Here is a 20,348-nt window from a genome sequence, read left to right as displayed (position 1 = left end):
GGAGGCAGAGGGGTGGCTGTGTACAAGAGGTCTTCCCGCTGCTTAAGTCTAGGTTGGGGTGGGGGCAGGGCAGCTCTGACTGGACTAAGGAAGGAGATAGAGCAGGGTGACCCAGAAGCCTCTGCCCCCAGGCTTGGTGAATAGGTTTGGAGACTTGGGGAAACTGAAGCTGCCACGCAGAGCAGGAGCAGGTCCAGGGCCCCAAGCCACACATCTGTAGATGCCATCAGAGTTCTTGCCCAAACCCCAGGCAGGCTCCCCACACCTGGAACCTCGGTGCTGCCCTTCCATCCCCCACCCTCTGAATCCAAAGATTCAAGTCTCCGGCCATCAGCCAGGTCTCCTTAGATTTCAGCTTCCTGGGCCCAAACTCCCTGGAAGCACACACTCCTCACACCATCAGCTCCACAGCGGAGAGCTCCCACAGAGGGTGCTTGCAAGTGTTGGTAGAAGTGTGGGACGGGCAGAGGCCAGGGCAGTCAGGGGAGCAGAGCTGGGCGGGGTGAATGAGGTGGGGCAGCCAGCAGAGAAAAGGCCCTTTGAGTCCAGGAGCTGAGGAAACCGCGACCTTCCCCCGCCCCTGAGGAGCCTGGCCCCCAGTGCAGCGGCTCTGCAAACACTGACACACAAGGGCAGCTTTGAGAGACTAAGGTGAGGGAGACAGAGAGACAGAGACTCACAGAGACCCCAGGCCAAGGAGACCTCGGAGGTCCCCACCCTCCACCAAAGCCCAATGGAGGACAGTTCCACACCATGCTCACTGCCCACAGGCCTGCCCCCCTCAAGCCACACACTATCCCCCCTGTCTCAGACTCATTGGCACCCATCAGTTGCCCTGAGCCCCCAGATGCCCTGTCCTCTGATCTCAGGGATTCTCAGTCACCCAGCTCCCTGGACTGCTCCTCCACCCACTCAGCTCCCAAATCAGAGACAGTTACCTTGCCCAGCCCCCTGCACGTCATTTCTGTTATTTCTTTGGTCTAATCTATATCCCTTACCCTGTCACTCTGCCTATTTTCTCTCCAGAGAATAGAAAACATGAATAATGGAGATATATACAAAGTCGGCCCCTGCCCCCCATTCTGGGAGAGAGGAGCTGTTCCATCCTTAGACCCACTACTCCCAGACTCTACTCTGATACAAAACCCTCTTTTCTAGGAGCCTTTCCCCTCTGGGGGAAAAACGGGGAAAGATTGGGCCTGTGGACACCAGGGTCCCAGAGGAGTCCGGCTGGCCAGAGGGGGAGGGGAGGGGCAGGAATGCAAAGAGCTGGCTCTGGCCTCAGACACCTGATCCTGGCCTGTCCAGCGGCCGTCCTGTTGGCAGCCAGCCCTGGTGCTCCCTAGAGCCAGCCGCGTGGCAGCATCCAGGGCACAGGGAGGGGTTGGGGGACCCCAAGAGAACGGGACAGTGGAGGTAGACTTCTAGGCTCTGACCTGTAGACATCCATCCTGCTTCCCTTACCCATCAGCCTGGACAAGACTTGCTTTAGCCATCTTCGGGTCTATCTAAGGACCCTGCTCAGGCTCTGGGCTGTGGTCCCCATCCGGTGGCATTACCTGCCCTCCGTCGGTCATTTCAAGGAGGAAGACAGTCCCATATTGGCTCCAAGGAACTCAAGTGCTCATCCTTCATCCTAAACCCTGGTCATCCCAACTCCCTTTCTTAAGACTCAGACACTCCTACTCCAGGCATCTGTGGTCCCTTCCAGTCGGCTCCAACCTGCAGCCCACTGACACCCAGGCAGGACTCCAAGATCTTACCTGCCCATCCCGGGGCACCACTCAGCCCCAACACCAGAGGTAGGAGCAGTAGGAGGCGGTGGCAGCCGCTGCCCCGCTCCATGGCTCAGAATGCCGGGTCGTAGACCCAGACAACCCTGGTGCGGACAGTAGACAGAGCGTGCTGAGCCTTGGAACCAGGACCCAGGGATGTCAGCAGCTCTCAGCGGCCAGCTCCATGCAGCAAGGTGCTGTTGGGGATACCTCTGCTTGTCACCGCTGCTTGCTCCTCGGTGGCCGCTACTGTGTGCCCCTGGCCACCCTGGCAGCTCAGAGACCCCAGCTCGCCCCCGCCCCTAGGTCCGGCCCCCGCCTCTAGCTGCCCGCCCACAGCCACCAAGGGGAAACCCCACCCCCGATCTCCACCTGGGCAGGGGAGTGTGGGGGCGAGAACCGTTCCTCACTCGCTGGCCCTGGAACGGTGCACTCCTACTCCTGGAGGGACCGTGTGGCCTGTGTGCACCCTCACATTGTATTTGGGGGGAACACAGAGTCTTCTGTAGCCCCTTCCTTTTAGGACCCCACGGTCTGGTCACACACACACACAACGGTCCCCGCCCTTGGGGGCCGAGAGCCCCTCTCTAGAGTCCGGGGAGGGACTGGGGCACAGTGGGACATAAGGGGCGGGCCTACAGGCGACCGCCCCACGCCCACTCGTAATCAGGTCTCCATAATTACCTCCTTCGTCCCGCCCCGTGTAATTACAGAGCAGTCCTGGGCGGGGTGTTCATAGACCCAGCTATAGATAGATAGCGACCCAAACGTGGGGGGCGCGGGGTCGCCTTGCAGAGAGAGGCCAGAGATGGGCAAGTTGGCTAATCGCCCGAGAAGATAGAAATGCTGGACTGGGCAGAACTGTGAAAGGGACACAGGGCTGAGACGAGGGCGCAGGCGATGCTGCGACAAGGGTCTGGCCAAAGGGTCACTCAGGGACGTGGCCGCTCCAGGAGGCGAGCGCTGAGCCCGGTGCACCCCTGCGTGCGGGCACGGCGCCGGGTCTGCCCGGAGCCTGCGGCGCAGCCGGGGAGAAAGCCCGGGAGTGAGGAGCCGCCGCCGCCCGCCCGCTGGCTGGGAGGGCACCGGCGAACAAGGCGCCTTTGAGAAGCAGCAGGTCTCCCTCCTCCGTGGGCAGCCCCGCCCCCAGCCTGGCACACCCTCTCCCCCTCCCGACAAAGCTCGCCTTGTGTCTCCCACCCTGCACCGCCTCTGCAGCCCCAGGGAACCTCGGGCTGTTGCAGCACCCAGGGGTATTTCTCACCGAATGTCCCTACACCTAGATGGATGTCATGGTGCCCACCACCCAGTCACCTCAGTCCAGAAAACAGCTATTTTAACTGGAAAGCGATTTTATGTGAGTGAAAGGGGGGAGGTCTCCCCCCACCCTGCTTACAAGAGACCTGGGGCTAAAACCATGCAGCCCAGCACCCATCTCTGAAAGCTGGGCCACCGGCACCAATTCTCTGTCCCCAGCCTGTGTGCTGAGGAGTAGGGATGGCTGTAAAAGGAAACACCACCCAAACCAGCACCCCCCCCCCAGCCCAGACCCCTTCCACAGGCCAGGGAGGTGAGGGAGGCAGCGCCCAGAGAGCCACTGGGACAGACCACCTGAGAGGCCTCCTTGACCACATGCCACCTCCAGTCCTGGCACTGACGTCAACCTGGGGATGTACAGTACTTCTTTGAGTCTAACTCCCAGTCTCTCCTCAGAGGAAATTAAAAATAGCCGTCGGTTCCTCCATCTCCACCAGCCCCTTCACCACACCCTTTATTCGTCAGTCTGACTGCAGGAGCTGCATAGAGGCTGACAGGCGGAGGTGGGTCCCCTCCCTCTGCCCCCATCTGTCAAGCTGGGGATGATAAAGGACTATTAGAGCCCTGCTCCCAAGACCATCAACTTGGGGCGGGGGCCCGCTCCACGATGCCCTTTCTAGAGGAGCTCCGTTCCACTCTTGAGAAGAAGGGAGCCGGGCCCTGTGAGCAGGGCCAGTGCTTTGTGCTGGGGGAGCCGGGATGAGAGTCGCCCCTGTCAGGGAGACCCCGGCAAATTCAGAGACTCAAGGCCACTGAAGGTAGACATGTGGTCGTCACAGGGATCTGGGTCCCTTCTGACTGGAGACCAGGAAACCCTGCTCGGGGCCACCAGATCCCTTGAGGCTGCAGGAGCACCCTCCTCTGCACCATTTGCCCACGGCTCTGGCTGGGCTCTTGGCCCCGCCCACCCTGCCCAGGCGCAAGTCCTCTTCCACAGTGCTCCCCACTGCTGAGCAGCACATGTGTGTGTCGGGTCAGGCTAGCTGGTGGGGAGCCTCGAGCATCTCCATGAGGAAGGTATCAATGGGGGTGTCGCCGATGAGCTTGAAGAAGAACAGGTGTTCCAGACACTTGAGGCCGATGGAGCGGAGGGCAGGGAGACGCAGCAGCAGCTTGGCAAACCTGAGGTGGGGGGCAGGACGGAGTGAGAGCCGGCACCAGTCAGGCCCTGGGCATAACCAGCCTCACCCTCTGCGGGGCCACAGCCCTGAAGCCCCTCTCACCGGCCTTGCTGCTCGGGGTACTTCTGTTTGCAGTAGGTCTCCAGGGACGCGTACACCTTCTCCCGCAGGACCTCCACCTCGCCGGGGTTGGAGAGGCCCTTGGCATCTGGGAAGGCAAAGGAGGGAGAACAAGGGGAAGAGGGCAGGTAAGGCAAGTCCAGACAGGCGAGCAGACGGGCCCTCAGGGCGCTGCCCCTCAGGAAAATGAGGCCCTGGGTCTGTGGACCCTGGTCACAAGGGGAAGACATCAGTGAAATGTTTTGTTTTGTTTTTCAGGGTCAGCTTAAGAGATGTCTGGGCTGAGGGTCTCACTGGGGGTGAGGGGAGGCGCTGCTGGAGAAGAGGAGACTCCAGGCAGGGTTGCCTTGGGCCGAGAGGCTGGATGGCCTCTTCTTACCTGGATTAAACAGAATGATTGCCCGCAGGCAGCCAAGCTCTGTCTTGTCCATCCTCATGTCACGCATTTTGGACACTAGCTCTGTCAGCACCCTGGAGAGGGACCTGCAGGTCACTCAAAGGTCACAGCTCAGCCAGCCTTGGACACGGACCAGCCTATAGCCCCACCCCTTCTAGCTACAGGACAGCCTGGCCAAGGGCCACTGACCGATCAAAGATGGCTCCCACGCCTGCGGAATGGGCTGAGTTTCTGTGCACATGGAGACCCGTGGCTAGGAGGATGCCATCTCGGACATCAATGGACCGATGGGAGAAGGAGGCAATGAGGAGCTCATTCCAGCCTAGGGGCCAGAGGGCACCGAGGGTCAGCAGCCAGACACCGGGCCATGGGAGCCAAGCACAGAGAAAACAGGGGGCAAGTCAGCAAGTCAAGCTCCCTGAACATGCGAGAGAAGGAAGGCTACTAGGGTCACCGAAGGTCAGGAGGACACAGAGGGTGACAGGTCAAGAGGTCAAAGAGACTCAAGGTCACTGACCTGCCCGCAGCAGTATGACCTGGTCATCCAGGGGCAGGGAGGAGAAGTGTGGGATCCTCTTCGCCCACTCAACGAGCGTGAACAGCTGTTTGTCAGCTGCCTGGCAGATGTTAGTCACTGGGTCATTCGGCTGCAGAGACCAGGAGGTGCATGGGAAGGGTGGAGATGCCTTCCTTGGCGGAGGTTTCGACACCCCTCTTTATCCCTTCAAGCCCCGTCGGAACCCATCTCTGTAATTCAGACTCCTCTCTGCTCCAGGTAGACAGCAGGAGCAGAGACGAGGGCGCAGTCACCCCACATCAGAGGCAGACTTCTTAGACAGGGTCTCACTATGTAGCCCCGACTGGCCTGGAACTTGCTATGTAGACCAGGCTGGCCTTGAACTCACGGAGATCCACTTGTCTCTATCTCCCGGTGGCTGGGATTATAGGCAAGTGCCACTACGCCTGGCTCACCTCAGATAGTGAGAGGCCTTCCAGTTGAGGGCAAGGTGCAGAGGGATTGAAAGAAGGGAGGCAGAGAGATAGAGCACTCCTGGACTCCTCCCCAACCCCCACCCAAGAGAGAAGGGATGGCCCCATCACTCACGCTGCTGCCACTACCCCCGGTTCCCCCGGGACCCTCAACGCCTTGGTCACTCTTCTGCTCCACAGCAAGCTCTGCCTCCAGGATCCTGTCCACAGGCATCTCCTCAGGGGCTCCCCCAGCCCCATCCCCGTCCCCGTCTTTGTCTTTGCCCCGTTGCCGCTCCTCCTGTACCGCTGTGGGGTGGAGAGAGAAATGCAAAGTTAGAAGCCAGCTATGAGATTCTGACGTCCCTTGGGGGATACAGCAGCTAGAGATGGTTAGAAATGGGAGGCTGGGCTAATCCAAAAGCAAAGGGCTCTCAGTGAGAGCAACCGCCAAGCAGGCACAAGACCCCAGGCTTTACCCCCATCACCACAAACAGATACACACATAAGTAAATAAATAGGCAGATAAACAGGTGCAACTGGCAATAGAAGGCTGAAAGAATCAGAGAAGAATCTACATTTAAATAGGCTGATTGGGCTGGAGAGATGGCTCAGTGGTTAAGAGCCCTGGCTGCTCCTCCAGAGGACCTGAGTTCAATTCCCAGCAAGCCACAGCCATCTGTAATGGTATCTGGTGCCCTCTTCTGTCACGTAGGCATCCATGCAGGCAAAATACTATGCATACAATAAATAAAAAAAGAACAGGGCCGATGACATGCTAAAAAAAAAAAAAATGCTAACATGCTTTAAAATGTACTGGAGTGTCTTAACAGCCTTGTGGGTTCCTGCCCATAAGGATGAGGAACCTGAGGCTAAAGACATTAAATAGGCCCCTAACTTCACACAATACACGGCCAGTTACAAGTTTGACCCCAGACATGCCTGGTGGCAAGCGCTATGCTCTGCTGACTTAAGACGATGCCATGATCTTGATGACCCTGGTCAAGGTCTCTGGAGGTTATGTGTTCTGATTCTGGTCCTGCCACTCTGCTGTTGTGTGACCTTGGGAAAGCCAAGATTCCTGTTCTTTAAAGCAGGGATCGGACCAAAATAAGCCCTAAAGTGTCTCCTAGGATTCCAGGAATCAGGTTTCCTTAGATACAGAGAAGAGAGGTGCCAAGACCTGACCTCTTCAGTGATTCCAGGAGACCAGAGAAAGAACATAGGATCAAATCTAGACAGCTGCTGTGTGAAGTGGAGAGAAGAGAGGCCCCGTCCTGGGTAAGACCAACGTATGCCCAACGTATGCCGGGAGGGCCCATAGCATAGCAGGGTTAGCCCTGAGGAGCACCCATTAAGACAGAAACTCTGAGACAGAGTGAGGTACCCAGGACCAAGCTGAGGATAGGAAAGAGAAATCAAAAACTTCGCTCCCTGGAGGGGGGAAAGGGAGGGAGGGAGGGAGGGAGAGAGAGAGGGAGGGAGGGAGGGAGGGAGAGAGAGAGAGAGGGAGGGAGAGAGGGAGAACGAGCGCAGTCCCACAGATAAGGCGGCCATGGGACCCTGCAGGAGCCCCATCTCCCGGGTCCTTACCCTCCCTTTTCATGCCGGTGGCCAGGCACTTCTGATAGCGGCAGTACTGGCAGCGGTTTCGCTGGCGCTTGTCCACTGTGCAGTCTTTGTTATCGCGGCACGAGTAGGTCAGGTCCTTCCGAATGGTGCGTTTGAAGAACCCCTTGCACCCCTCACAGCTGTAAACTCCATAGTGCTTGCCTACAGGGGGAGAAGCGTGGCAGGAAGAGAGCCTCAGGAGGAACACCTGCCCGTTACTGAGTCCCTTAACAATCAGCACACAGGGAACAAAGTCTAAATCTCCCCGAATATAGAACATCAGTCTACTCCTCAGCAACCAGAGCCCCTGTACCAGCCCCTTTCCCTGACCGCCCCTACCCCACTCCATACGAATCTAAGGTCCCACAGGCCTCCTTGCTCTGAGCAACCTCGGGAAGCCTCGGGAGCCCATGGGCGTGGTCAACGGCACACACTCTTTCCTCTGCACCTGTGCTGAGCCCGTACCTGAGCTTCGGTCCCCGCAGATTGCACACAGCCGTTTGCCAGTCCCGGGGCCACCGGGAGGGGGAGGACAGTGCAGGCCCCGGACCCCTAGGACCGGTGGCTTCACATCTTCAGGGGGGCCAGACCCACCCCCAGGGAGCGACACTGTGGAGTTGATCTGGGATGGGAAAACAGGGAAATCACAGAAGTCACAGGAGGCTCATTCGGAGGAGGACGCTCTCAGGTGTCAGGGGAACCATGCCTTGCCTCTAAGCAGGCCCTGCACGACTACCCATTCCAGAGGGCACTAGCCACACTGTGGTCTAATGTCAAGGGCCTTCCAGGAAGTATAAGCCCAAGAAGGGATATCCATCAGCAACTGTGCAACACCGCGGCCCTGAAGGGCATATAGAGAGTCAAAAGGGCAGAGAGTCACTGTGAGCTGAAAAGGACATCACAGATAGTCCCTGTGGGCTTAGGGTTTCTGTTTGTTTTCAAAACAGGGCTAGAAAGAAGCATGTGCCAAAACAAGGCGTTTACTTCAGGAAGAGCCAAGGGTCTGGGACCACAAGGCCTGCTAGGATTGGAGAACCAGAAAGGCCAAGGGGTCACGGGGAAGTTCACCAAAAGATGGTGGAAACCAGGAAATGAAAGCAGAGAGGCAATAAGCAGGTCACAACCTCTCTCTCACCTGAGGGCTGCTGACAGGCCCGGAGAATCCTGGGGGAGCCGGAGGGGGCAGACCGGGGGACCCCATGGAAGAGCTGATGACCGGGAAGGGGGAGCCCAGCGGAGGGGGTGGCATTGGAGGTGGAGGTGCTGAAGGGGTAAGAGGTGGGCCGGGAGGAGAAGGGGGAGGGATGCCCTGGGAAAGGGGATTTGGGGAGGAGCTGTCTGGGCTTCGGGAATCTGGGAGGGAGGTACACACAGGCAGACACACAGACAGGAGAGACAAGGAGAGAGAGTTGAGTCTTTTGATCGTCCAGACGGACACTTTTAATTTTCCCCGGCCCACCACACCCCACGACCCCAGAGTCTTCGCAAACCCTGAGCTGTCAAACAACAACCGCCCTCTCCTCCTAACAGTGCAGCTCGGGCGGGCGGAGACTGCCGGGTCACCCCGGGCTGACCTCGGGGGTGGGTGGAGAAGCACGTGGGGGTGGACCAGGGAAGCCCTGGTTCCCGGCTGAGAGCATTCGGGGCAGGGCGGGCGGAAGAGACTCCCGGCCCCAGGGCGCAAGCCCGGCCTCCCGACGCCCCGAGCGAGTGCTCCGGCCCCGGGGGAGCCGCGTCCTTCCCACGCCCGGTACCTCGCTCGCAGGCCGGGCCGCACCTGGAGGGCGGAAGCTCCCCCGCCCCGCCCCGGGGGAGGGCGCAGGGCCCGGGAGGGAGGCAGAGGGCGCGTGTTTACAAACAAGGGGGCGGGCGGGCGAGCGGGCGAGCGCGGGGAGGGGGCGCTCGCCGGCCGGGCTGCCGGGACCCGCGGGACACTCACCCCGCCCGCTGTCGCCCATCCCGGCCCGGCCAGCGTCCCCCGGCTCCGGCTCCGCCTCCGGCTCCGGGGTTTGCTGCTCTCCGGCCGCCGCCGCCGCCGCCGCCGCCGCCGCCGCCGCGGGATCCAGCCAGGGCCGCCGCCGCCACCGGGACGCGACCCCACAATGCATCTCTTTCCTCACCCCCACCGGCCCACACTGCCCGCGGCATGCCGCGGCGGGAGGAAGGGCGGGCGGGCCGCCCAAGACATGACGCCGGGGCCGGGCGGGGCCGGGGCGGCGCGTGGGGGCTGAGCGGGGCACTCGGGGCCCGCGAGGGCCCGCCGAGGACGCCGGGCCCGGGCGTGCGGCAGCGCGGACTCAAGCGCCGCGCTCGGCTCGGCCGGGCGGTGACGGCGCCGCCGCGGCCGCCATCTTGGTACGGACGAGAAGTCTCGCCGCCGGGTCCCGCCCCCTCCCCCTCCCCCGGCCGAGGAGGGGGCGTGGCAAGCGGAGGGGGCGGGTCCTCCGCCCGCCCGTCAGCGCCCTCGCCCGCCCCTGCCCTCGGGTGACCCCGGCGGTGCGCGTGCGCGCTGCGGCTGTGTGCGTGGGGCGGGGGGGGGCCGGCCACGGCCGGGGCAGGGCCGCCATGTTGGTAAAGGTAGCGGGGTGCAGGCCTTAAAAAAAAAAAAAGAGAGAGGAACTTCCTGATCTCGCGGGAGCTGGCGGCGTGAGTGCCACGTCCCTGCACGCCGAGGACCGAGGGCATCCCGGAGCCGGCGAGCCGTGCCCGCCGCTCCCTGCCTGCCGGTGCTGGGCTGCAGGCCCGCCCGCCCCCCGGCCGTGGGTCATAGAGACGCGGGCCCAGAGCGACCCGCACGCTGCGGATCGCGGGCTAGAGCGGTGCCGGCCGGGGCCCTGCATCCGGGCGGGGGTCGGGGGTCGGGGACGCAGAGATCCCGCCGCGGGGACGATGTAAGAGGGGAGCAAGCATCGAGGAGGTCGACGGGCTCGGGCGCAGCGGGCCCCGCGTAGGTCGAGCGGGCAGTCGGGCAGGGTCGTGGTCTCCGTCCCCCGGGTCCGGGTCCGCGCGATGGCCGGGGGCCTCCGGGCTCCGCACTGGGCGGCCGCGGGGCTGCTGGCCTGGGCGGCTTTGGGGCAGCTGCTGCCGCCGGCGGCCGCGCACGGGGTCACGGCGAGGCGCACGGGGACGTGGAAGAGGACTTCCTCCACGGCCACAGCCATGCCCACGGCCACGGCCATGCCCACGGCCACGGCCACGGCCACACTCACGAGAGCATCTGGCACGGGCCCGCCCACGGCCACGGCCACGAGGGTTTGCACCACGGCCACAGCCACGGCCACCACAGGGGGCACGGACATGCCCATGAACACACGGGGACCGGGCCCCCAGGCGCCAAGCACCACCTGGACGCCGTCACCCTTTGGGCCTATGTGAGTCCCCAGGGGGCGAGGGGCGGAGGGACCGGTTCTCGGTCGTGGGGAAACTCGGTGTTTGACTTTGCGACTCCCGTTCCCCAGGCGCTGGGGGCCACGGTGCTCATCTCCGCGGCTCCGTTCCTGGTGCTCTTCCTCATCCCGGTGGAGTCGAACTCGCCCAGGCACCGCTCTCTGCTCCAGGTCTTGCTCAGTTTTGCCTCCGGGGGCCTCCTGGGGGATGCCTTCCTGCACCTTATCCCGCACGCTCTGGGTAAGTAACCTCCGCTCTACCACCACGAAGCGCAAGCTGCCACCCCCTCCCTGGGTTTCCCGGCAGCCCTCAGACACGCAGGCGTTGTGTGCCACGCATCCCCTTTCCTTCTCTTCCTGCAGAGCCGCATTCTCACCACACTCCCCAGCAGCACGGACACGGACACGGACACTCCCACAGCGGTGAGAAAGATGTTGACGGGAACAGGGATTGGGATGCTGGGAAGGCCTGCCTCAGTCGTCCTTCGCCCCGAGTCTGCGCCTCCCTTCATGCCTCAATGCCTCTGCTCCCAGGCCAGGGCCCCATCCTCTCTGTGGGGCTCTGGGTCCTCAGTGGGATTGTCGCCTTCCTGGTGGTGGAGAAGTTTGTGAGGCACGTGAAAGGCGGACACGGACACAGTCACGGACACGGGGACGGCCACACACACGGAAGCCATGCTCATGGGAGACAGGGTGAGCCTACCTTGCCTGCCACAGAATGCATTCAGGCTCCTGCGGTGGAGCGAGCTTCCTGTGGAGGACACAGCAGAGGCTCTGCCCTCGCTCTGATCACCTCCTCTCCTCCCTCAGAGTGTCCTTCAAAAGAAAAGCCCAGCTCAGAGGAAGAAGAAAAGGAAACGGGGGTTTTGCGGAAAAGGAGAGGGGGAAACGCAGGGTCGAGGGATGGGCCAGCAAAACCTCAGGACCCTGAAGAAGAAAAACCAGGTTCAGGTACGGGCGAGTGGGTGGGATCGCTGACTCTCACAGGATGTGTGCTGGAGATGATGGATGGTGCTGTCTAGAAAATCCTGAAGTTAAACTAGGAACGGTGGTGGCCGCATTCAATTGTTTGGTCTCATCTCTTTGTGCAAAAGACCTGCGTGTGTCTGGGTACCTGAACCTGGCTGCTGACCTGGCGCACAACTTCACGGACGGCTTGGCCATTGGTGCTTCCTTTCGTGGGGGCCGAGGCCTGGGGATCCTGACCACAATGACAGTCCTGCTGCATGAAGTGCCTCATGAGGTCGGGGACTTTGCCATCTTGGTCCAGTCTGGCTGCAGCAAGAAACAGGTTGGTGCCAGCTGCCTGTCCTTAGTTCCTCACAGGCTGTACTACTGTCAACAAGTCTTTTAGAAGGGAGCGAGTTGTTTCCTTTGCCCGTGTCCTGTATTGCTGCACTGTGACCCTCACATGCCCACAGCCTGGAAGGGCCTGGTCCGTTCTAGTGCTTCATTCTAGGCCTTTTTTTCCTGGCCATTTAGGGGGCTGGGGTGTCTTGGGTGTGGATCCTCAGGCAAGTCTCACTAGTCTGCCTGCTGACCAGGGAGCCCCAGATGGCTGCCTGCCTCTGCTTCCCGGTGCTGGGAGAGCCAGCACCTCCACCGCACTTGCCTTTCTGTGCAAGTGCCTGGGATGCTCACGCAGCCATGTCCCCAGCTCCTTGTCTGTCCTCTGCCTTTCCAAAAAAACCGTGGACACCTGTCCACCTGACCCACTGGTCACACCTAACCCTTAGCTGTTGGTGATCACGTCTTTCTCTTTTCTGCCCACCAGGCGATGCGTCTCCAGCTCCTGACGGCAGTAGGGGCACTGGCAGGCACGGCGTGTGCCCTTGTCACTGAAGGAGGGGCAATGGGTAGTGAGGTGGCAGGTCCTGGCTGGGTCCTGCCGTTCACTGCCGGTGGTTTTATCTACGTGGCAACAGTGTCCGTGTTGCCTGAGCTGTTGAGAGAGGCGTCCCCATTACAGTCCCTTTTGGAGGTGCTGGGGCTGCTGGGGGGAGTGGTCATGATGGTACTGATCGCCCACCTTGAGTGAGGGTGGGGCAGTCTGTCCTGCCACCCCAACTCCCAGATAGACAGTGGGGAGCCCTGGCGGCGGGTGTTACTCGCCAGAAGAAGGAGTTTTAGCCTTGGAGAATGATGTCTTGGGATTTGGGTCCTTTAAGGTATGGCAGTCACACAGAGCCCGAGAGGTCAGAGGGACCAAAGTGTTGGGCACTGCTCAACAGCATTGTTGGTTTTGGAGAAATAAATGGGGGCCACGGAAGGACTGGGGTGACAGTACCCTGCCAACATGCAGCACAGGGCCCTCCAAGGCCCCTCTCCCTCTGCACTGGTTAGTGGTGGCTCCGGGGAAGACCCGACAGGAGTGGGGTAGACATCAATCGTGTGTCCTGATTTGGAAGTAGCGGGGTGGGAGAGCGCTCCTTGGTAAAATCTCACGACCTGATTTATTTTTGTTTCTCTTCCTTTTATATCACTGTTTGAATGGGTCGGGAGGAACGGTGACCAGAAATAAAGTACTTGGATCTTCAGCCCCACACGCAGTCTTTGTTTTTGGGGGGAGTGGGGCCCCTTGTCTTCCGGACTCCCCAGGTCCCCAAGGGGTGGTGGGTGGCCACGCCCCACTGTGGGAGGTCGTCCGGGCCGGTGGCTGTCACTGGCCGAAGGCGTTTCCATTGGGCCGGGTTCGCCTCGCCACGCCCCCAGTGTGCTCCGATTGGCGTGGGCTCGGGGTCCCGCCCACCCCCAGCAGCCATGGCGTCTCAGCTCCGGCTCCGCTCCGCGCTGGCCCTGGTCACAGGTTCAGGGGTTCCCTCCGGGGCGGGCTGGGGTGCCGGGGCCACGTCAGCGAGGGCCACCCCTGGGGCCCCTGGCCCTCTTGTCTGAGTTTCGGTAACTTTGCGCCCCGTGACCTCTGACCTCCGCCCGTCCTCTCCCGCTGCCGCCGACTCTCCCATCTCAGGTGCCGGTAGCGGCATCGGCCGTGCGATCAGCGTGCGCCTGGCGCAAGAGGGCGCCGCCGTGGCCGCCTGCGACCTGGACGGGGCAGCGGCACAGGACACCGTGCGTCTGCTGGGCGGCCCCGGGAGCGAGGGCGGGGCGCCGCGCGGGAAGCACGCTGCCTTCCAGGCGGACGTGTCGCAGGCCGCCGCAGCCAGGCGCCTGCTGGAGCAAGTGCAGGTGAACCAGGCCCCGCGCAGCAAAGCCTCGGCCCGGCCTTTGTGGGCCTCGGTGTCAGTCCCCTCCCTGCCTCCCTCCTTCCCATAGGCCTGCTTTTCTCGCCCGCCATCTGTCGTTGTGTCCTGTGCGGGCATCACACGCGATGAGTTTCTGCTCCACATGTCAGAAGAAGACTGGGACAGAGTCATAGCTGTCAACCTCAAGGTGCTGACCTCTGAACCCGTGACATGTGCCCGCCCCCGGCCTGGAGAAGGACTTGGAGGAGGGCTGCCGCCCACCCCCGCTGGTCCTGCTAGCCTTGTTCCCCTCTCGTGCCAGGGCACCTTCCTAGTCACCCAGGCTGCAGCCCAGGCTCTGGTGTCCAGTGGCTGTCGCGGCTCCATCATCAATATCAGTAGCATCATTGGAAAGGTCAGGTTGAGCCGGGCCGGGCCAGCAAGCCACGTGGGCACTGGGAAGCGACTCCCTCCGAGACTCCTGACTCACCCCGGGTCTCTGACTCACCATAGGTGGGGAATATTGGACAAACAAATTATGCGTCCTCCAAAGCGGGAGTGATTGGGCTCACCCAGACTGCAGCGCGCGAGCTTGGACGGTGGGTCAGACCGTAGGCGCCCTGCTGAGGGAGGGGGCCAGTGTTCTTCCCAGGGTCAGCATCCATTCTTCCTCCCGCAGCCATGGGATCCGATGTAACTCAGTCCTCCCAGGGTTCATTGCAACACCCATGACCCAGAAAATGCCAGAGAAAGTGAAGGACAAGGTAGGCTGTGGGTGGAGGGCGATCAGAGGAGGTCGTTGAGGGAGATTGCTGGGCACAGTGCAAACAGTAAGTACTCCAGACACGCACTTAATGAGAAATGAAAAGGTAAGAAAAAGAAATCCACAAAAGAAACTTCCAGCCACACTTGTTTCCTTTGCAGGTGACTGCAATGATTCCGTTGGGACACATGGGGGACCCTGAGGGTGAGCATGGGTTGGGCAGGAAGGCTCTGAGGAGGGGACCTGAAGAGATCCTTAAATGTGTAATATTTCTGAAAGGGTCGCATAGGGATGAATGATGGGTGCGGTGCGGGCTCGGGGTCCTGCGGGAGCACAGCCTCTCTGGAGCTAAGGACGCGAGCCTGCCCTTCCCCCACTGTCCCCTAGATGTGGCAGATGCGGTCGCATTCTTGGCATCTGAAGACAGTGGATACATCACAGGGGCCACAGTGGAAGTCACTGGTATGAGGCCTTCGTGGGGCGGGCGGACACAGAAAGGGGACAGCAGAACTCAGGCTGTATGAGAAAGCGAGGCGACCTTGCAGCCCGAGTGGCAGAGGTCCCTTAACTAGACCAGGGACAGAAGTGGGTGTCTGCCCATACACCTCGGCACCCATGCACCTGTCCCGATGTTTCTGCCCCTCTCAGGAGGTCTTTTCATGTAACTGCCTGCCGCATGGAAGCGCCTGGAAGCTGGACTCTGCTCGCTCCCCCACACTGCCTGGCCTCCTGCTGATGAGGACGCTAAGTTCCCAGGCTACAAAGGGGGTGGCAGTGTGTGGCTCGGGCATGCTGAATATGGAAGGCAGGGGTGCTTGTGACCCTAATAAATTCCAAATCCTCTTCCCTGCCACCTCCGGTTCTTCTTGTGTCCAAGCCCTCAGACCCTTCCCACCTCCCCCTCTCTCCCCTTTCCGAAGGATTGCTCCCTTTCACTGCCTGGTCTCCCAGGGCAACCCCCGCCGCCGGGTGTGAGAGTAAAGAGTGTGTGTCACTGTGTGTGCGTGACACTCCGGGTCTTTTCAGAGGGAGGGGAGTCTGTCCCCCCCCTCCATTGGATCTGCAGCACCAGGCATGCCCCCCCATTCCCCGGGTCCTTATGGCCCCCAAGGGTGATTTGTTCTTGGCCCCATCCTGGTGTCCAGTCTGGCCTTGGAAGGGGGTCTTGGAACAGGTGGCCCACCCCCACCCCTCCTTTCTCTGTTCCCCTCCCTTCTCTCCACCTTACAATAGCTGCAGCCGGCCTGGGGTCGGATGGGGGGGATTAGGGGAGGGGGCCAGGATTAGGGGAATGGACCAGCCGATGAAAGGGGCTGGAGGAGCGCAGAAGGGAGGGGGCTGGGAGGAGGAGGAGGAAGGGGAGGGGGTCCGCGCTAATCGACTCTGGCGCCCACATAAGGACTGGCCACGGACTGAAGGAGAGAACAGGGAAGTAGGGGGTAACTGGGGTTGGGGGCGAGGGGACCCACTGCTAACTTGTCCCAGAGACAGGCCACCCCCTAGCAGCCGCAGCGCAGGCTGGCGGGGGCCGGATCGCCCGTCACGGTCTCTTCCCCGGTGCCCCTCATTCCCTGCCCTCAACCGGGATGGCCCTGCTCCTTCCTCTTCTCTCTCCTCTCCGCCCGCTTCCTTCACTCCGAGTCCCGGAGAGGCTCTGCCCACTTTCCCACGCCACACATTTCACTCGTGTGCTCCCCGGCTCCCCTCCGAGGGCCCCATCTGGTGTCCCCGCTTCCTCGTGGCGTCTCCATCCCCGGTGCGCCTCCCTCCGCGCCCCGGGCCGCGGCTCCTGATTGTCCAAACGCAATTCTCGAGTCTCTGGCTCCGGCCGAGAGTTGCGTCTGGACGTCCCGAGCCGCCGCCCCCAAACCTCGAGGGGGAGAGGCCGGGCTGAGCGCGGGGCCGGTCCCCGGACACCCGGGACCCTCGGGGCTCAGGGCGCGCGCCCTGCAGCAGCGGTGCCGCTGCGCCTGGCTTTCCGGGGACCCCGGGCCAGGCTCGCGGGGAGCTGGGGACTGTCGCCCGCGCCGCGCCGCGGAGGGGAGCTCCGCCCTCGGGTTCCCCACGTGCACCAGCACCCGCCCCGGCCGGCTCCTCCGCGCGCGCCCCGCGGGGGAGGGGACCCGGTTCCACGGCACGCTCCACGCGCGCCGGGAGGGCGGTGACGTCTCCGTCGCGGGGTGGGATGCAGGGAGGGCGGAAGTGACGTCGGGCCTCAGCGCCCGGGCCATGGCGGCGGCGGCGAGAGCTGCGGCGTGAGTGGCAGCTGCGGATCGAGAGGACCGGGCCGGCGGAGCCCGGGCGTCCCCGGGGAGAGGCCCGCGGCGGGGCAGCGCGACGGCCGGAGCCGGGTGAGGGGCCGCGGGGCGCGCGCTCAGGGCCCGGGGGCGGGGTCTACAGAGGGGCGGCCCCGACAGCGTCCCCTTCCCCCTCCGCAGACTTCACCCCGCCGAGCCCCGCTTGGAGGGGGTCTGCGCCCCGTCACCATGACGACGCCGGCGAATGCCCAGAATGCCAGCAAAACGTGGGAACTGAGTCTCTACGAGCTGCACCGGACCCCGCAGGTGACAGGGATCTTCACCCCCTCCCCCATCACTCTGTGCTTTGCCCGACTCCGCGTTTGAATCACCTTTTATCTTTCCAAAGCACTTGTACACGTACCCCCTTTAATCCGATCTAGCCCCTCAAAACAGCCAGGCCAGCGAGCTACAGCAGACACTGCCGTGTTAATTGGAGCACGGTAAACAGACGCCAGAAGTTACCTTCTCTCTGCATGCACATGCCAGTGTACACAGACCCGTCCTACGAGTTTAAGTAGAACTCTCTCTCTCTCGATATTCTGACCTAGTGCAGAGGGACGTCGGAATCTGTTTTAACAGGCAGCTGGAATTCTAGTAGAGGTAGACTTCCTCTTAGAGTTTCAAGAAAGCCTGTTGAGGCCGGGTGTGGTGTTCAGCCTGGTTCTACATAGTGAATCCAGGCCAGCTAGGGTTACACACATAGTGAGACCTCCCCCCCCAAAAAAAGCAAACAAATAAATAAGTAAGTTTGTTGAATAAATACTCTCCAAGCCATAGACCTGTGGCATCTCCACACCGGCCCTAGTACCTCATCAAACATCTGCTCCTTCTGCTGTGAAACCCCTTGAGAATTCGAACTCGTTCCTTCTGGGTAATTTCTGAGTCTTTGGTCTCCTCATCCCAGAACTCCCATCTTCCTCAGTTGGCCAGCATGGCCATCCAGTTTCTACTGCCTTATCTGTCTCAAAGCTTGTGTCCGAAATTCCTTTTTCCCTTGCTTCTGAAATTCTTTTTCCCCAACCCCCTGCCACCTGGTGACGACCCAGGAAGCTATAATGGACGGCACAGAGATTGCCGTTTCCCCTCGGTCGCTGCATTCGGAGCTCATGTGTCCCATCTGCCTGGACATGCTGAAGAACACAATGACCACCAAGGAGTGCCTGCACCGGTTCTGCTCTGACTGCATTGTCACGGCCCTGCGGAGCGGGTAAGGGGAGGGCTAGGGACCAGCCGGGGCATCGGTGATGGGTACCGGCCCCACGGAGCTTCCTTTCCCCCATCCCAGGAACAAGGAGTGCCCTACCTGCCGGAAAAAGCTGGTCTCCAAGCGGTCCCTACGGCCAGACCCCAACTTCGATGCCCTGATCTCCAAAATCTACCCTAGCCGGGAGGAATATGAGGCCCATCAAGACCGCGTGCTCATCCGCCTCAGCCGCCTGCACAACCAGCAGGCGCTGAGCTCCAGTATCGAGGAGGGGCTTCGGATGCAGGCCATGCACAGGTGCGGAGGTCTGGAGACCGCGTTACCCGCTGGTCTTGTCTGAAATGGGAACTGTGTTAAGATCCGGGTTAGGGACCTGACATGGCCGTCTATGCGCTTCCGGCTGCCAGGTGTCGAGCACGCAGCTGTGGACATGGCTGATTCGAGGGCAGGTGTGTTCTCAAACAAGTGCTGGGAACCGACCCTAGCCCTCGCTCTTTCTTCAGTCATCAAATAAACACTTAACTGTGCTTGGCGCATTGTTAGCGACTAGTGAACACTCCAAATCACCATTAGGATTTCCGTGGCCTCACAGTTTAACACCTAAACGCCCCGCCCGAGTTCTGCCCTTTCTAACCGGGACTGTTTATTTCCACAGGGCCCAGCGTGTAAGGCGGCCAATGCCTGGATCGGATCAGACCACCACGATGAGTGGGGGGGAAGGAGAACCTGGGGAGGGAGAAGGGGACGGAGAGGATGTGAGCTCCGACTCCGCTCCAGACTCCGCCCCGGGCCCTGCCCCCAAGCGACCACGTGGAGCGGGTGCAGGGGGCGGCAGTGTAGGGACAGGGGGCGGAGCTGCCGGTGGGGTTTGCGGGGGTGCTGGTTCTGAAGACTCTGGTGACCGGGGTGGCACCCTGGGAGGGGGAACCCTGGGTCCCCCAAGCCCTCCCGGGGCCCCCAGTCCTCCAGAGCCAGGCGGAGAGATCGAGCTTGTGTTCCGGCCCCACCCCCTGCTTGTGGAAAAGGGAGAATACTGCCAGACTAGGTGAGGAGCCCTGCCTTTCGCTGCCCTACCACCTGGGTACCAGAGTTCTGGAATCTACATCAGAGGGAGCTTCAGGCCTGGGGGTGCAGTTCCGTTGGTAGAGTGTTTGTCGAGCAGGCCTGAGACCCTGAGTTTCTTCCCCAGGGCCACGTAAACCAAGGGTGGTTGTGTGTACTTGTAATCCCAGAGTCAGGGGGATGAGAGCAGGCTAGAGGCCAGCCTGGGGTACCTGTGTCGCCAGCCAGGCCATTTGGAGGCGGTTCTCCATCGGAGGCCTCTGTTGCCCCAACCTCCCGTCTCTGCCCTCCCCCCAGGTACGTGAAGACCACTGGGAATGCCACAGTGGATCATCTCTCCAAGTACTTGGCCCTGCGCATTGCCCTGGAGCGGAGGCAGCAGCAGGAAACCATAGAGCCCGGAGGGCCTGGTGGGGGTGCCTCGGACACAGGCGGACCTGATGGGGGTGGTGGGGAGAGCGGGGTTGCCGGAGGCGGCGGCGGCGAGGGTCCTGAGGAGCCTGCCCTGCCCAGCCTGGAAGGTGTCAGCGAGAAGCAGTACACCATCTACATTGCACCTGGGGGCGGAGCCTTCACGGTGAGCGTCTGCTGATAGTCATGGGGCAGGGAGCAGGCCAGGATGAGCCTGGCCTCTGCCCTGCTCTGTCCCTCTCGGTGCTCCCTCCCCCTTTCCTTTACTCCTCCCTCGTTTCTTGTCCATTTCCTTTTCTGACTTTCTCTCCTCCCCCGCCTCTCTCCAGACGCTGAATGGCTCCCTGACCTTGGAGCTTGTGAATGAGAAGTTCTGGAAGGTGTCCAGGCCACTGGAGCTCTGCTATGCCCCCACCAAGGACCCAAAATGACATCATAAGGGGACAGCAAGAGGATGGGGACCACAGGGTGTCGCTGTGTCCCGGCTCACTCTGCCAGCTTCATCTCCCAATGCCCCCCAGCCTGACAGCAAGAGGACACAAACAAGGACAGATGGCTTTTATACAAAGTATCTATATCAGATTCTTCTATATTGTACAGCACAGGGCCTATGCCCACTACTGCCTTTTCTACTGGCCCTAACTGCCCACCCTGCAGGTGACGGGAAGGTGAACACAGCCCCTCCCCGCCCTCCTACCTACCCACAACAAATTTGCTTACTTCTTTGAAA

General features: G+C 61.5%; 5 protein-coding genes across 7 annotated transcripts in view; 3 read left to right on the top strand and 2 right to left on the bottom strand.

Annotated features, from left to right (window-relative positions):
• The window catches only part of Col11a2 (collagen type XI alpha 2 chain), a 29,878-nt gene extending 26,903 nt beyond the window's left edge, over nucleotides 1-2,975 (bottom strand). Inside the window, exon 1 of the mRNA XM_027388718.2 lies at nucleotides 1,764-2,975. Coding sequence (XP_027244519.1) covers nucleotides 1,764-1,845 — 82 coding nt within the window. The 5' untranslated portion in view covers nucleotides 1,846-2,975. The remainder of the gene's footprint in view (nucleotides 1-1,763) is intronic.
• Nucleotides 2,976-3,511: 536 nt separating this feature from the next.
• On the bottom strand, nucleotides 3,512-9,670 carry Rxrb (retinoid X receptor beta). The gene is given in 11 exon segments (XM_035451976.1): nucleotides 3,512-4,214; nucleotides 4,316-4,421; nucleotides 4,713-4,816; nucleotides 4,920-5,052; nucleotides 5,248-5,377; nucleotides 5,836-6,008; nucleotides 7,293-7,472; nucleotides 7,776-7,932; nucleotides 8,446-8,663; nucleotides 9,250-9,453; nucleotides 9,456-9,670. Coding segments are annotated over 11 exon segments (1,596 nt in total). The 5' UTR covers nucleotides 9,499-9,670; the 3' UTR covers nucleotides 3,512-4,066.
• Nucleotides 9,671-9,900: 230 nt separating this feature from the next.
• On the top strand, nucleotides 9,901-13,233 carry Slc39a7 (solute carrier family 39 member 7). Its single transcript, XM_027388714.2, is given in 8 exon segments — nucleotides 9,901-10,410; nucleotides 10,413-10,681; nucleotides 10,769-10,937; nucleotides 11,060-11,119; nucleotides 11,231-11,389; nucleotides 11,507-11,647; nucleotides 11,791-11,987; nucleotides 12,471-13,233. Coding segments are annotated over 8 exon segments (1,350 nt in total). The 5' UTR covers nucleotides 9,901-10,319; the 3' UTR covers nucleotides 12,735-13,233.
• A 164-nt stretch (nucleotides 13,234-13,397) lies between these two features.
• On the top strand, nucleotides 13,398-15,494 carry Hsd17b8 (hydroxysteroid 17-beta dehydrogenase 8). Of its 3 annotated transcripts, none has more exons than XM_035451978.1 (9): nucleotides 13,398-13,502; nucleotides 13,665-13,765; nucleotides 13,970-14,086; nucleotides 14,201-14,293; nucleotides 14,392-14,477; nucleotides 14,558-14,642; nucleotides 14,803-14,845; nucleotides 15,029-15,103; nucleotides 15,290-15,357. In XM_035451978.1, the coding sequence occupies exons 1-9, from the start codon at nucleotides 13,457-13,459 to the stop codon at nucleotides 15,304-15,306; spliced, it is 663 nt and encodes a 220-aa protein (XP_035307869.1). In that variant the 5' UTR covers nucleotides 13,398-13,456; the 3' UTR covers nucleotides 15,307-15,357. The 3 variants fall into 3 exon arrangements, 2 of the variants coding, with proteins under 2 accessions (XP_035307869.1, XP_027244518.1); XM_027388717.2 differs by having other exon boundaries at nucleotides 13,399-13,502; nucleotides 13,665-13,882; nucleotides 15,290-15,494; XR_003479786.2 differs by lacking the exon at nucleotides 15,290-15,357 and having other exon boundaries at nucleotides 13,419-13,502; nucleotides 13,665-13,882; nucleotides 14,558-14,708.
• A 1,591-nt stretch (nucleotides 15,495-17,085) lies between these two features.
• On the top strand, nucleotides 17,086-20,348 carry Ring1 (ring finger protein 1). The gene is made up of 6 exons (XM_035451975.1): nucleotides 17,086-17,205; nucleotides 17,988-18,148; nucleotides 18,227-18,442; nucleotides 18,801-19,190; nucleotides 19,505-19,784; nucleotides 19,948-20,348. The coding sequence occupies exons 1-6, from the start codon at nucleotides 17,128-17,130 to the stop codon at nucleotides 20,047-20,049; spliced, it is 1,227 nt and encodes a 408-aa protein (XP_035307866.1). The 5' UTR covers nucleotides 17,086-17,127; the 3' UTR covers nucleotides 20,050-20,348.

Source organism: Cricetulus griseus, assembly GCF_003668045.3.
Source record: "Cricetulus griseus strain 17A/GY chromosome 1 unlocalized genomic scaffold, alternate assembly CriGri-PICRH-1.0 chr1_0, whole genome shotgun sequence".
Lineage (NCBI taxonomy): Eukaryota > Metazoa > Chordata > Mammalia > Rodentia > Cricetidae > Cricetulus > Cricetulus griseus.
Note: the sequence above shows the minus strand (reverse complement) of the source record. Positions and strands in the feature narration are given on the sequence as shown.